Source organism: Aethalodelphis obliquidens, unplaced genomic scaffold (genome assembly GCF_003676395.1).
Source record: "Aethalodelphis obliquidens isolate GAN/ISIS:26980383/991018 unplaced genomic scaffold, ASM367639v1 scaffold9, whole genome shotgun sequence".
Classification (NCBI taxonomy): Eukaryota; Metazoa; Chordata; class Mammalia; order Artiodactyla; family Delphinidae; genus Aethalodelphis; species Aethalodelphis obliquidens.
In genome coordinates this window covers 41,398,263-41,414,188 of record NW_020837953.1, presented here as the reverse complement: position 1 = coordinate 41,414,188, position 15,926 = coordinate 41,398,263, and the positions used below count along the sequence as shown (strand labels likewise).

Sequence of the window (15,926 nt, the reverse complement as noted above, 5' to 3'; positions counted from 1 at the left end):
CTCAGGTTCTTGCCCCCTCCCTCTGGCAGGCATCAGGCCTCTCTGCTAAGTGTGACTAGTTAGGTGAATGTTTGCGGCTCAGGGTGGTGGGTTTGCTGTAATGTCAGCACAGGCACAGCCTGTGAGAGCCCCGGTGTTGGTGTGTGTCCACTTGCCCGGAGGTCCCCTCTGTTGCCCGCCATCTGCAGAATTTCACAGCCTGGAGGCTTCCAGGGCTGCCGGCTCCGGGCAGTGTTGTCCAGCTCCCCTCACTGCACTGCTGGCCAGGACGAGACTAGAGGGAAGGTACCTTCCCTGCATGTGTGCCTGAGGTCCTCGGGTTGCAAGCCACAGAAAGCAGCTCGGGCTATCTGAGCACACAGGGTGCACTGGAAGGAAGTCAGGAGCTCACAGGTGCAGTGGGAAGGTGGAGGGCCAGGCTTGGAAATGGGCCGAAGCCAAAGCAGCCGCAGGGAGTGGGGAAGCCAGGATTCCATCTGGAATGGTCCACTCAGTGGCCCCTGCTGGGGGAGATGAACCCAAACCCTTTGCCCTCTGAATTTCACTTCAGTTTTCAAAAGTCTGATCAAGTACAGGGTATTCAAGTGGTCCATCTGAGGGTCACTTGCTTACTCCTGATCTAGGAGTTCTGGCTGTGGCTCTGGTGATAGGTAATTTCTTAAGTGACCCACCCACAACACGGAAGCCATGGCTCAGCTCCCTGGTGAGGGGTGAGCAGGCCCTGCCCCAATTCAGGCATTACCCCTCCCCAACCCAGCCTCCGCTGGGTCTCCACACACCCTATGCAGCTGAAAAGGGCCGCTTCACTCGAGTAAAAGTCGAAGGACGTTGGCTTCCCAAGAAGCAAACACCCCTCTTGGTGCTTTGCTGATGGACTGCAGCCCGTGGGGAGGGGACACTTCCTGATGGGCTCCAGCCCGTGGGGAGGGGACACTTCCTGATAACAACTTCTGGCCGAGCTAGGCATTACCACACCTGGAGCAGTTTCACTCCCGTAGCCACACTGGCTCTGTGGAGACCACCCTGTGGTTTGTTTGTTTGTTTAAGTAAAAAATTTTCAATATGCGTTTTATTGAGATATAATTCACATATTATAAAATCCGTCCTTTTATGACATAAATTCAGTGATTTTTAGCACATTCACAAAGTTGTGCAACCGTCACCACGATCTAATTCCAGGACAATCTCATCACTCTAGTAAGAAGCCCATATCCATTAGCGGTCACTCCAGTGAGGTATATATTCTTGTTGTGCCCATTTTACAGATTTGGAAACAGGCTCGGTGTGCAGGAGGCTCACCCAGAGCTGCCCAGAGGGTTGAGAGGCAGAGCTGGGAGGTGGGCAGTCCCCGTGCTCCGTGATGGGAGGCCTCTGAAAGGACACCCAGATGCTGGCCTGAAGGAGGCGCGTCCTCTTACCAGCCATCGCTCATCCCTCAGGCCTTCCCCAGTGGCCTCTCCAGTCACTGAGCAGGCGGGAGACAGGGCTGCCAGCCCCGAGATCACAGGCTCCCCCCAAGTGCTAGTCCTGTCCACTCCCTCCCCCAGGAGCCTGGTTCCTGGTGACCTAGTTTTCTATCAACGTTCTCCAAAATGGGAGACAGTTCTTACGTTACTATGTACACTGTACACAGGGCTTCTCACCCTCAACACTGTTGACATTTGGGGGCCGGAGAAGTCTGTTGTGGGACGTCCTGTGCGCTGTGCGGTGTGCAGCAGTATCCCCGGCCTCCCCCCACGAGATGCCTGTAGTGCCTCCCAACTGTGGGGAATGAAGTCTCCAGACATTTCCCAGTGTTCCCTGGAGGGGCAGAGAATTCACGCCGGTTGCGAACCACTCCTCTGTAAAGTGTGGGATTCCCTCGTCTCAGTGTCTGTCTCTGCCCTGGCCGTGCAGTTCTAACACAGCCCCAGTTGGGGGCCTGCGTTTCCTGGCTGTGTGATCTTTGACAAGTGACTTAACCTTTCTGAGCCTGTGTTCATACGTATAAGACCTTCCTCCTGGGGTGATTGTGAGGTGAAGTGACGGGAAATCAGGGCAGGCTCTCCACCCGCACTCAGTGGACGTTAGCTGTTGTTACTGACGTTGGAGACCAGCCTGTCCTCGGGCCGCGCCAGGACCAGGAGTCGTGGATTCCCACGTCCCGTCCACTAGCCAGTCATTTTGTGTCCTTGAGCTGCCTGGGCCTCAGTTTCCTCGTCTGTAAAAGTGACGGCCACCACAGGCCCAGGCAAGAGTAGGGCGCGGTGAGGGACCAGCGAGAGGCAGGGTCGAGCGGCAGGGGTCAAGGGTGATCGCGGTTTGTTTTTTAATGGCCGTGCTCTGGGTTGTTACCACTCCTGCCCTCTCTCTGAGGAAACCAGCTGGCCACACAAGCACACCTCCCGGCCCCGGACCACTGCCATCCTGGCCCAGCAGACCAGCCCTGGCCCACAGCCAGCTCTGAACACTGGGTCTGAGCTCAGACCCCCGGCCACACACATGAGGTCAGGGCCCACCCGAGCCCGACATTGTCCCCCAAGAGCCTCCCTCCACCCCCGGGCCTGCGGTTGTCGGAGATGGTATGGAGCCAGTATTGCCTCATCAGCTCATGCTGGTACCTCCATGCTGGACCTGCGACTACTGCAGCCTGAGATCTGGGACGGGGTCGCGGCCAGTAAGCCCAGGAAGAGGATGGTGGAGTCAACTTGTAGCTGGCGTCACGCTCCTTTGGTGCAGATGCAGCGTCTCCGCAGCTGGAGTCCACGGGAGCACGACCCTTCTCGTGTTTGCTTGGAAGGTTCCTGCCCCGGGATCCTCCCCGCCTTTGGCGGGAGAGACGTTCCCTAGCCAAGCTCAAATTCCTTGGAAAGCCAGTAAAGGGTTCCCTTTAGCCGCACTCACAGCATCCCTCCGGGGCCAGGCCTGTTCTCTGACTGGAAGTACATCCTGGCCTCCAGGCAGCTAGGAACCTGAGGGTGGGGGAGGGCAGGGCCCCCGTGCCGCTCTCCCTTTCCACTTCCCAGATTGTCTGATCTCAGGGAGGCATAAGTCATCCTAACAGCCTGCTACTTTTTGAACAGGACAATAGACCAGACAGTATCCTGGGCTTTCATGTGAATTATTCCACGTCTGACTCCTACTTGTGAAATGGAAACTGTTTCATGATAGCAGTCACCAACGTTCATTGAGCTTTTTTTTTTACCATCGGCTAAGTGTTCTTCATGGCACCCATGTTATCCCCATCAGACAGACTAGGACATGAAGGCACAGAGAGGTGAGGGGCCTCTCTTAGGATCTCCCAGCTAGGAAGTGGCAGAGCTGGGATCAAATCCAGGCCGCTGGATGCCACGGCCTAGGCTCCGAGGCGCTGTGCCGGGCCACCTCATCCCACAACTTACCTATAAAAGTAACCCCTCAGTTCCCATCTTACTGTGAGGACCTTGAGGCTCAGAGTGGTGGAGTAACTTGCTGCAGATCACACAGCAAGTCAAATAGTAGAAGTGGAGTTTGAACCCAGTTCTGTCTGACTTTTGTCACATGAGGGTGTTTGAGCCTATTCTTCAATTCCCAGGAGCTCAAAACTGCGGGCTCAGGGTTCTCAGCAGGGGGTGGAGGCGCAGAGGGAACTCCCAGCATTGAGTTGCATTCAATGGAAGAGATTAGTAGAGAAATGCTGTGCAGGCTGTCACAGGAAGATGATTCAATGCAGCAACGAGAGAGAGACAGAGAGTACATGCACGTATTTTAAGTTAGACCTTACGTGCCTTGTCTGCAGTTCACGTCTCTGTTTCGCTCTGTCTCAGAGGTTTAAACTCATGAGTGGACAGTGTGTGAGAGGTTCCTGTGCTCAGAATTCACAGGCACACCTGCCCCATCCCGCAGGACTAACCGTAGGCTCCTCCCCATTGTCAGGCAGTGATGATGCCAAGCCGCCTGCTGAGTTAGAAGGTGCTGCTCTCAGGCCCAGACCGAGGGGAGATCCACCTGGAAGAAGGAAGCCAGGTGCGGACAGGAGAGCAGTCCTGCCCAGGCCTCTTCCTCGTGCCTTCCTGTGCTGCCTCAAGGGGCTGCTTATTTCACTGGGCGACTCGGACTTGCCTGCGCTTTCCACGTGTGTGGCTGGGGATGTCTGCAAGAGGGCAGAGCTGAGGGTTAGTTAGCATGACGGCAGACCGACTGGGCGCTCATTTCCCACCCAAGTCCACCTTCCTGGCAGCCAAGATGGATTGGACAGGAGGAAGCAAGGGAGTGGGGCAGCTGCCCGCATGGAGCGGTGCCAGGATGGAGGGCTCGGAGGCCAGATGCACAGACACCTGGAGGGGAGAGCAGATGTGGTCCCGAGTGAGATACGGTGGTCCAGGAAACATGAGTCCGTGACACTGGACCTGCAGCAGGCACGCGGCAGCTCCAAGACACAGCCAGCCTGCTGAAGGATCGCTGCACCGTTCCTGTGGTAAACTAACAGAGTTGCTTCCCTGGGCCGTCCGCCTGGACATGGCAGAAGCCTGCTTCCATTTCCCCTGCAGATCTTTACTGAGTGCTTCACTGAATGTGCCCAGCCCCAAGCCAGGTGCTGGGGATCCCGTGGTGACCAGCCGCGCCCCACTCTCTGCCTCGTGGATTCAGAGTCGGCATCGCTTGTGCGGGTTATTTCCTTGCCCCAGAGGAGCGTGGGCGCCATAGAAACCACATGGGGCCCCCAGGCTCCCAGACTTGGGCCCCAATTTGGACATTGTGCCTGCTGTGCACGCTTGGAGAAGTCGCTTAACCGCTCTGAGTTGCTGGTTTCTCCTCTGTCAAGCCCAGGGCTGTTGCACTGAGCACATGATATTTTTCTAAACCAGGGATTATTTACCAGATAATAACCAGAGATTATTACCTGGCTTGGGGGTGGGGCTGACACCAACTCAGCCTCCCTCTGCCATATGGGTTTATATTCCCTGGGGTCTGGCAGTGGAAGGGGAGTGATTTCATAGACTCCTGGGGTATCCAAGCTAGAGGGAGCCCTAAAGATTGGTCTAGGCTTTTCATTACACAGATGGGGAAAGTAAGGCTCGGAGAAGGCAGTGACTTGTCTAAAATAACACAGCTGTCAACGTGATGAGGGTATATCAGGCTTTAGGTCAAGAACTTCATTTCTCAGCTAGAATCTCTTTCTCAAGGACCTCTGCTCTGCATGGAGGAGCCCAGGGCCTTGGGGGAAGTATGGAAAGTTCTGGAGCTAGGAGAGAGATGAGGTGAGGTTTTTCCATCTCATCTGTGTTCATTTTAGGGGCAAGGCCAGCACTCATGGTGGCTCTGCCATCTGTAGTGACCCCCAGATTCACTGGAAATCTCAGTGTGAGGCCCTTGGGCCCCGCCCCGTGTGCCCCCTCTCCCCTGACATGAGCCTGGGGAGCTAGTGCGGAAGTGGAAATTGACTATGAAAGAAAGAATATGCATTAATACATTTCTAATATGTACCCTTTTTCTCCCCCAAATAATTTGAGATCACTTCTAATACAACCCCCCATACCCTGGGGGAGATAATCCAAAGCTGGGAGAGACCTCAGGCACAGGACCGAGAAAGGAAGAGCTCTCTATCCCACCTGCCAGAACTCAGCCCCACGCTTGTCCCTGGGTTTCCTTGTGTCCCACGTATTCTCATGTGATCCTGAGAGCCAGGTTGGGGGCTGCCCTATCCCCAGCCTGTGTTGCACAGCACCCTGTGAAGGGGCCGTCGGAGGTTGAATTGGGGAGGAGGTAAGGTGCTGAAAGGCAAAACACCATTTTCTTACCATCTCATTCAAATCCCAGCTGGTTCTTGGAGAACCCGAAAGAATGGGTGCTAAGTGTGTCCTCGGTCCCCCTTTGTGTTCTCACTTTGTGTTGGCAGGAACTAAGGGGTAACTAACCCCAAAGCAAACCCTCATGTGAGGTACTGATTGGCACGCAGTGCAGAGCCAGAGACACCCTGGCACAGAGGTTGGATTCGTGGCTTTCTCACGATGGTGGGTAATGGCCAAGCAGTAGGCTGAGAGGTCCCCTTGATCACGTCATCTTCTTCCTGTCCCCCGGCTCTCTCTCCAGGCCAAGCAGTCCTTAGCCACGCTGACCAAGGATGTCCCCAAGCGGCATTCACTCGCCATGCCTGGCGAGACGGTGCTTAATGGCAACCAGGAGTGGGTGGTGCAGGCGGACCTCCCACTGACCGCAGCCATCCGGCAGAGCCAGCAGACTCTCTACCACTCACACCCCCCCCACCCTGGGGACCGGCAAGGTGAGTCCAGCCCAGCCACAGCTCCGGGGGTGTCTCAGGAGGCCATCTGGCCCCCTGGGAGGGGCGGCCTCTTTATTCACACTATAGCTGCTTTTAGGGGGGTGTAGGGGAGAGGCCATGGCTCAGGGGACTGAAAAGTCTAAGAGATGGACCTCAGGCATAGCTGGATACCAAGGTTCAGACAATACCTGGGTCTGACTCTCCATCTCTCAGCTCTGCCTGCCTCCATTCGACCTCATCTTTAGGCTACCTCTTTTCACAAAGCAGAAAACAGTCTCCAGCAGTTTCAGGCTTTTAGGGCCCTTGAAGCCCAAAAGTCTTGAGAAAGAGAAATCTTTCTCTGTGTGTATAGTAAATCCCAAAGAAGGACTCTGATTGGCCAGCCAGGGTCACATGCCTATCTCTGGACCAATCACTGTGTCTGGCAGTGGATGCACTGATTCTCCAGTCTAGGTCACATGGGCGTCCTTTGGCAGAGGAGACAGTGAGAGCTCCTTGATTGCCAGCTCCAGGTAATCACTGGATGTGTGGGAGGGGCAGAAATAAGTGTTAGGGGTGTTTGCTGCAGGCACTGAGGGGAAGAGGGGCCCAGCCTGTGGTCAGCATCTGTACCCGTGGGCCACAGGAGAAGCCCCAAACTCCTCTGTACATCTGCGGCCCACTTGGCTCCATTTTCTGTCCCTCCTACGAGTGGTCGCATTTGTGTGACAGATGCAGGTCGGAGACAGGCAGCTGGTTTCTGGAGCCTGTGGGTCCTGCCGTCACCTAGCTGGGAACCCAAGTCCCTGACTCCAAAGCCCCACGCTCCTCCGTATGACCATATGGCCATTGGCAGCAAGGATTTTCTTTCTCAGTAATGTAGCCCTCGCTGCTCACATGCTGCCTGCACACAGTAGGTCCTCAGTCTTGTCGAGCAGAAAGTGCTTCCTCCATCCAGCGTCTGCAGACAGGAGAGCACTCTGCTGGGGGACTTGGGTGGGCTTCCAGGAATCCATCTACTACTGAGTAAGCAGCTACTGCACACCAGGCACCGTGAGCGCTGGGGTTGGACATGGCTAAGACACCCAGACTGCCTGCATTCATCAAGCTGGCATTGTAGGTGTGAAGACAGAAAACACACGTAACTAAACTGACAAAGAATGATTACAGATTATATTCAGTGCAGGGAGAGAAATCAACGGAAAACAGGTGCTTTGTTGGGAAAGAAAAGACAGTGGGGAGAGCTGATAATAGGGGAGGTTTCTCTCGGGACAGGCTGAGACTTGAAGGCTGAGGATGTGCCTGATGGGCAGCAGGGCCAGCGAAGGGTGAGGCAGGAGGGAGATGGTGCGTGTCGGGCACCATCAGAAAGCTGCTGTGACGTGAGCCGAGGCTGGTGGGGTGGGCAGGGTTGTATCCCCTCGGCTTGGAGGAGGACAGCACGTATCTACCCCCAGGTAAAGAGAGACCGGATGCCTGGCTCTCATGGCAGTGAGGAGAGGAAGCAGGGAGGCCCTCTGGGAGGCCGCCATGGTCTTCTAGGCAAGAGACAGTGGTGGCCTGGGCTTGGGTGGTGGCAGTGGGGCTGGAGAGAAGTGGCCAGATTTGGGGCTGTGTTTGGAGGTGCTGCTGCGGATCGGGCGTGGGGTGAGGGGGTGGGAGAAAGAGAGGAGCTGGTGGTAGCCTCACGGCTTCTCTCTTGGGAAACTGGTACTGACCATGGGTTAGGATTGCACCAGGCCTAGGGAACGTCCAGGTGGCTGGAGCACTGTGAGGACAGTCACCGAGGCCCCTGGAGCCTTCTGCCCCTTCCCCTTCACCCTGGTTAGGAGGGGACCTAATTGGATCCAGAGGCTGGAGGTTCTTGTTGGCAGTGGCTCTCTGGTGACCCGTGGGGCTGTGAAATAGAGGGGTGGAGAGCTGGGCAAGTCTCTTCTCTATGTCTCAGTGTTCCCATCTGTATAATGGGGGCGTTGGGTGGACTGACCTGCAAGTCAGTGAAGGCAAGGACATTCTCTCCATCCCCCACTCACCAGCTGTCCCTGCTTTCCAGCGGTCAGGGTGAGCCCCTGCCACTCCCGGCAGCCCTCCGTCATCTCCGACGCATCTGCCGCTGAAGGCGACCGGTCGTCCACGCCAAGCGACATCAACTCCCCTCGACACCGGACGCACTCCCTCTGCAACGTAAGGCCAGCAGCAGCAGGGCCTGGGCCTTGGGCCCCGCCCGGAAACCACAGGGGTGGGCGTGGAGGGGGTGAAGACCTACCCGCTGTTTCCTCTCGTCCACCCAGGAAGCATTCTGGCGAAGGCATTTCCTGTTCTGTTCTTTCCTTTTGCAAGAAGAGATGGATGTGGGGAGAGAAAGAAATGAGGCCTGTTGGCTCCTTGTGTCCGGGAGGGCAAGGAAAATCCAGAGGATGGCGGGCCTGGGTCGGCCTCAGGGCTGAGCAGCCTGGGCTCATCTCTGGTGGGCTATGTCTGGGACCGTAGGCTTCTCCTCCCAGACCATACCTTCCAGGGCTCAGGACCTCACCACCACCCCTGTTTCCCTGTAGAGCCAGCTCTTGGTCCTGCAGGAATGAGCTGGATTTTTTTTGAATCTCCAGGAGTTTTTGCACATTTTGCCTCTGGAGAGGCACCCGGTGAATTCTTTCTAAGTTGTGTTTGCTTTGCTTACTTAATTGCAGTTTTTTGATTTCATACTGGGTCCCAGCTACCAAGAGGCACAGGTCCGTGGCCACCTAACTCTTGATGGCTGGTGGGACAGACAGGCTCCCCAGGAGTGAGGGGGTGAATGAAGGTGGGTGGGTCAAGCATCTGAGGACAGGAAGACGCCACATCAAGGCTCTAATGTGAAACACTGGGGTCAGGATGTGGGGACCACTTTTCACATGTGTTCCATCATGCGACTGAGAATCCAGAGGGTGCCCCTGCCGCGTCCTAAAGACACAGTAGAGTCGGGTCCTCAGACACACAGGAAGCCTTTCTCAAAAACTCAGTCAATGTTTTATTAACCAGCGAGATGGATAAGAAACAAGAAATGAGGTGGATATCGTGCAAAAGAAAGACAAGATAACCACTACTTGCAGTGGGATGCTTATCTACCTGGAAAACCTCAAGAGAATAACCAGAAAAGCCATTAGACTAATAGTGAGAAGTACAGAATGGTACTGGTAGAATATCAATTGATAAAAATCAGTAACTATTCTATATTAGTAATCCCAATGGAAGCATTTTTTTTTTCCAAATCTAGAATAACAATGAAGAGCACTTAATAAAAATAGCTAAGACTGGGCTTCCCTGGTGGCGCAGTGGTTGAGAGTCCGCCTGCCGATGCAGGGAACACGGGTTTGTGCCCCGGTCCGGGAAGATCCCACATGCCGCGGAGCGGCTGGGCCCGTGAGCCATGGCCGCTGAGCCTGCGCGTCCGGAGCCTGTGCTCCCCAACGGGAGAGGCCACAACACTGAGAGGCCCGCATACTGCAAAAAAAGAAAAAAAAAAAAAAAAAAAAGCTAAGACTAAATTTGAAGTAAGTTGCCTCAGCATGGTGACATGGACAACAGACACTGCTGGCCGGGGCCTCGCAAAGCCACGTCAGGACGGGGAGGAGGTCACTTCAGGCCTGAATCCCACTCGGGGCTCGGATTCTGTTTTAACTGGGGCTTTAAGGAAGCAATCTGTTCTTCTCTTGTTCCCAGGAGAGAACCCTGGTGACAAAGGCTGTCCTGACAGAACCAAGACGAGGAAGGTGGGCCAGTAGAGGGGCCTCTGCTGTTACTCTCTTGTTCTGAGGGACCACTGTTGAGCTATACATACAGCCAGCAGTGCCCTTTGTTCTTAGTGTGGGCCAGATACCCTGTAGCGTCTGAGAATACCTTCCCAAGGGCCATACCTTGTCTTCCCATGGGGGGCCCACGGGGGCTTTGACAGCCAAAATGCTGCTGGAAAATCCATTCTGCAGAAAGAGTTCTTCAAAGGCCTCTTGAATTGCATCTGGCTCAGACCTAGCCTTTTGCCCAACTTGGCTTTGGCACATACCTGAGGCTACAGGCAGCAGATCCGGCATATTTATTCCCAAGCTCGCTTTACACAGAGCCCTGGTGCCAGGCAATGGGTGCTTTGATAAGCCAGTTTTCTACACATAGGCATTTCAGTGGGCTCTGGCCTCATTCTCTTCCCCATAAATTTGGCAAAGATGGCCTTGTACAGGGCCAACCTACCTTAGCTGCCTGCCAAATAGGTTCTGTTTGCAAACCTTGAGATGGGACTAAAGACTAAACTACCATTTGTTCCATCCCCACCCTCCCTCAACCACCTTCATCCCCCATCTCAACCGATGTGCACACAGGTAAGCCAGGAAGAGCCTGAAAATAGCTCCGGGTAACCGTCTGTGCTCAGGCATTTGGCCTGGTACCAGCAGGAACAGCCTGACCTGGAGTAAGGACCTCCCCATCCTTTCATGCTCTAGTCACTTATTTAGAGCAGAGGTGGGGACTCAGCACAGAGAGGCTGGAGAAGATTGATGGACATTGGCTCAGGTGACACATGCTTTATTTCTTGCCTTTTGCCTGCAATTCTGGAAGTGACCACCAGGAGTCTCCCTAGTAATGACTTGTGATCCCAGTGATCTATGGTACCCACCCCCAGGCAGGACAGACTGATTCTGGGATGTGGTGAGGGCTTTTGTACACTCACAGGAAGGAGCACTAGACCAGGGAGAACCAGACGGTCTTGAATTTGAGGTGTAGCTCTGGTTTTAATTAGCTCTATAATGTTGGACTGTCTGGAACCTCTCTGTGTACCTGTAAATCAGGCTAATGAGCCCTGTTTTGGCCCTCCACAAAATAAGAGATTCATTGTGTTGTTTGTGGGGGAAATAAGAGGATGGGTAGTCGCCCAAGTCTTCCTGTCCCAAAATTCTTTATTTTGATTTTTTCTATAAAATTATACTTCTTTATGAAAAGCACCAAGTATAACCAACTTCAGTTCTAACTCTGTGGACCAATTGGGAGAGGAACTTAGAAGACTTTGAGTGACTGATTTGTTGGTCAGAGGGTGTTAGGGGTCAAGAAGCCAGAGCAGGCAGGAGAGCATCACAGGGCCTCTGGCCAGGACCCCTGGTCCTGGCAGCATCTTCATGAACCCCAGGTGTCGTCATTGAGCCATTTGGAAGTGTCTACTTCAGGGGTGGAGGGTGGATTCCCCAGTACAGAAGCAGGGCGCTCCCTAGGGGATGGCTTCCTTCCACAGAAAACCCCATGCTCCACAGGCCACCTCTGCTCTCATGTGTTATGTGTCTTTGCTGTTTCATCTTCCTCTTCTCCTTTGGCTACAGGGAGACAGTCCCGGCCCAGTTCAGAAGAACCTGCACAACCCCATTGTACAGGTAGGTGTGCCTTCCCTGGCCACTCAGGCCCTCCCTCCACCCCACCTTGACCGTGACTTCACCCTTTTCCTCCTCAGCCCTCAGCACCACCATGTCCATACTTGGCCACCCAGGGCAGAGAGGAGTTAAGCCACTACCTCGGTGACATATGGGTCAGTGCCCCAGCCAGGCTCAGCACCTGAGTCTGCCCTTCCATGTCCTCTTCTAGATCTGTGGACCTACTAAGTGCATCACGCATCCCTGGAGAGTGTCTTCTCCTGGCAGCCAAAGGCTAATGACGTGGGCCCTGGGCTCTTTGGGACCCTTGCTGCAGGAAACTTTCTAAAATTCATTTTTAACCTTTCAATACTCTATCCTCAGAGTGAGAAGGGGGCTGTAGGGAGGAAAACAACATGAATTTGACTGTCAGATGGGGTCTCTGAGATCAGCTTTCTAGTCCTGGGGTTCCCACATGCTGGTCTTCTGGACTGCTCGTCTGCATCAGGGTCCACCAGTGAAGATTTTTCTAATGCAGATTCCTGGGCCCTTCACCCAGAGATTCTGATCCACCAGGTTGGGGGAGGGGGGTGTTGGCTGGATTTCAGGTAATTCTGACATGGTTTGGGGAACCATTAGTCTAGTCTAACCTCCACCTTTTTGACCGGTAACACCACTCTGCATCTTTGTATAAAGCACTTGACAGTTTGCAAAGCTCTGCTGCAGACACCACCCCAGTCCCGTAGTTACCCCGACAGGAAGACCTCCTCCACATCATCATCATCATCATCATCACTGTCTTTGTCATTATTAACAATCCCCCATGTCACAGACGAGAAACCTGGGCTCAGAGAGGCTGGGGGCTCTCCACGTTTCCGTGGGTAGTGACATAACTGGGATTAGAACCCAAACCCCTGCCTCCCCACTCTACCGAGGCTAGTCCTGCTTCTTGTCCAGGGCCTTAAGGTCTGGGGTCCTTGCTCTTGGCTGACATGAAGCTCAGATTTCCTCCTTCCTGGTTTTCCCGGCTCTCCTATGCCCCCTTTTCCAAGGGGACATTTTCCGCAGTGAACTTAATACACTTGCGATGCCCCCTCCGGATGGGCCCTGTGGTCAGCCGTGGCAGCATGCGTGGACTCGATTCTGCAAGCCCTCCACGAGCACTGGAAGGCTGTAGGCAAACTGAATTTAAATGATAGTACAAACCCCACCAGCAGCCGTTATGAATGCTACTTATGTGCCAGGCACTGTTCTAAGCGTCTTTACCCTCACGTTAGCAACATCCTCATGACAGCCTTGGATGGGTCCTAATGTCGTCCCCGAGAGATTCTGTAACTGGCCCAAGTCCGCTCAGCGAGTGAGGGGCAGACCCTGTCATCCTTACCTACTGGTGCCTCCCACCAGCCATCCCCCACCCCCTACCCCTCCCTGTCTTCTGCCCCAGCTCAGCTTGCCTTTGTTCTTCTCCCCTCTACCTCTGCCACTTGGCCTGACTCCTCAGTCACTAGAGGATCTTGAAGACCAAAAACGGAAAAAGAAGAAAGAGAAGATGGGATTCGGCTCCATCTCGCGTGTCTTCGCCAGAGGGAAGCAGCGGAAGTCCCTCGACCCCGGCCTCTTTGATGGTACCGCCCCTGATTATTACATAGAGGAGGACGCGGACTGGTGATACCCGCCTCCCTTCGCCTGCTGCCCGGCGGGCGTGTCTGTGCGTGTGGACGTGCGTGCGAGCGGGGAATGCGCGGCTGGGCGTGCGTGGCGGTGCGTGTGCGCGTGCGTGGGAGCTCTCGCGCACGTGGGCGGGGGGGTGGTGCGGCTGAGGCCCGCTCGCGTGGGCCCCTCCCAGGCGTCACCACCTCTGTAATTGATGTACATACTACAAACGTGTGTGAACATGTCAACTCTCTGTTGTCCTCGGAGCGATACAGTTGTGTTGTTAATCTGGGTTTGTTTTTGTTTTTTCAGTGTTTTTTTTTTTTCCGCTTTTTGGTTCGTTGGGGTTTTTGGTTTTTTTTTTTTTTTTTGGTCCCTTCCCCCCCTTCCCTTTTTATGAAACTTGAAAACTTGAAGGACTGCTGTGTATTTGTAAATAACAAAACTATTGTGCACTCCGTGCTTGTAAATGTCCCTCGTCCGAACTGCTACTTCTGGAGCCCGTCTCCCCGAGGATGTAGTCTGTGTTTGATGTTCCCCCCACTACACCCCGCCGCCCACCCGTCCCCCCGGTGTGAACGTGTGGGACCAGACCCTGTTCTCGGGGTGCGCCGAGTCACTTTAACCCCCAAACAACATCGTCATCAGGGTAAGGTCCACTCTCCACAAAGACTTGCGAGCCCAGCCCAGGGGCCCTGTCTTGTCTCGGTTTGTCAGAGGCCAAACGGGCTCTTTCTAACGGCCTGCCAGTTTTTAAATTGCGTTGCCGTTTCTTTCTTTACGGGGAAAAGAAAAGAAAATTGTTCCGTTTAATTTATTTGCACAAATGCAGAAGACTTATTCTATCTAAATTATTACGTAAATATTGGAATGTATATTTTTCCACGGGGGGCGGGCGGGAGGCGGGTTCTCTGTTGACTTGTCTGTTCTATGATCATGCTGCTGCCGAGCTGTGCAAGGTAGAGTTCAGGGTGGCCAGAACCCAGGGACCATTGGACTGCCAAGCTTGCTTTTTTCCGTTCTTTCTTCTTCTCTCTCCCCCATTCTCCCATTCCCGCATGGGAGTGCGCTCCGCCTTTCTTCCTGCCTGTAGCTCTCTCCAGGCCTTTCTCTATATATTTATTGATCTGAAATAACAGAGCACTGACCTCAGTGAACAGAGTGCCTGCTGTCGTGGTCACCTTCTCTTGGGTCTGCCTTTTGAGAAAGGCTGCCGCGTACAGGGCGAGACAGCCGACTGCATGAGCACAGGGTGCGACCACAGGGACCCTCAGCCCGAGTTGGTTCCCGAGGCTCCTGGAGCAGCACGCGTTCCTCGCTGCAGCTGTGTCTCATCCTCGGTTGATTCTGCACGTTGGCCGGGCAGGTGTCATGGGGGAGGCGCCCGTCTCAAGGGGCGGCCTGTTGGGGACACAGCATCCAGCACCAGCACCTCTGCCCTCCCCATTCAGCTTGGTTCCTCCAGCCACAACGCACAGAGTCTCTCGGGATCCCTCGGGCCCTCCTCCAACTTGTCACAGCAGCCTGAGCCTGCTCACCCGAGGAGAGAAGGGCTGGCAGGAGCATCTGCCTATTTGGAGAGCAGTGTTGGCCCCGGTGAGGCTCCGCCAGCAAAGGGACCGTGAGCACTGTAACACCGGGTGATGGAGAACACGTGAGCTTCTAAGCCAGGGCCTCCTGAAGTCTAAAACTAGCTTTCCCTTTTCTTTTAACCTGTGAATCCCCTCCTCTGCACCACCTTAAATACTAACAGCTCAATTCACACATCCTCTAAACAACAGTAGTTGCGCTTTCTGCTAGCAGTAACGTTTTCAGCTCTTACCAAGAAACGGGAGAATTTTAAATGCTGGAGCATGTCTTATCAGAAGGGATAGGATATTTTGTCCAAAGTCTCTAAAACAAACAGAAAAGCCCCAGTCAGCTGCTCCCTTTCCTTCTGACCTGATGGGGGGGTTGGAAAGGAGTAGGCAGGGTACCTAATAAGGATCTTTCTGGCCTTTGGCTAAGCCGTTTCACCCAGCCTGGCGGCGGGGGAGAGCGGCCAGAGCTGGCATCTTTCTCTACAGAGAGATATTTTAGGAAATACTTTTCTCCCCCCCATGAATTTTTTTCTTTTGGTTGATTTTTATTGTTTGCCCTTTATTTACAAGAAAATAAGATTGCAACCCCCTCCTGGTAATGATTTAGTAGTTCCTTTTCATTTCAGTTTTTGGAAATTAGGAGATAATTCTAAGAGTTACTAAGGATGATTTATTTAAGAGAACTACGTCAAATAGCGAATGAGTTATGGGTAACAGTAGATGAAAATAACCTTTCCCGTGGGAAAGGTTTCTCGAAGGCATGGATGCAAATATAAAATATTAAAAAAAATCTAAATAAAGCTTATTTTAAAATATGATCGAATTCTATGTTATTTGATTGCTTCTATCTTACTCCGGGTGGGAGGCAAAGCCTGGCATGACCTGCTCCTTGGAATTCCAGGGCTGGGTCCTGAGGGGGTAATGGGAGGGGCTGAGGAAAGCTGGCTGGATTCTGAGCCCATCGAGGGGCTGAGGCTGGGGTGGCCTCCCAGAAACATCTCATCTTTGCCACCCTGGCTGTAAATTGGAGGAGCCGTCAGCATCCAGGGCAGCCCGTGGTCCTAATGCACCACCTCCGAGTCTGGCACCCTGACCCTGCATTCTCCAGCC

At 53.9% G+C, this 15,926-nt stretch overlaps 1 protein-coding gene across 4 annotated transcripts in view; it reads left to right on the top strand.

The window, feature by feature from the left end:
- LOC113622177 (kazrin) overlaps positions 1-15,648 on the top strand; it is a 421,388-nt gene extending 405,740 nt beyond the window's left edge. For 2 of the 4 annotated variants that reach the window (XM_027110109.1, XM_027110106.1), the window contains exons 5-6: positions 6,052-6,241; positions 8,274-9,591. In XM_027110109.1, the coding sequence (XP_026965910.1) occupies positions 6,052-6,241; positions 8,274-8,710 (627 nt within the window). In that variant the 3' untranslated portion in view covers positions 8,711-9,591. Of the gene's footprint in view, positions 1-6,051; positions 6,242-8,273; positions 9,592-11,556; positions 11,608-13,084 lie in introns of those variants that run through there. The other 2 variants (XM_027110107.1, XM_027110108.1) reach the window with 2 other exon arrangements.
- The last annotated feature ends 278 nt before the right edge of the window (positions 15,649-15,926 follow it).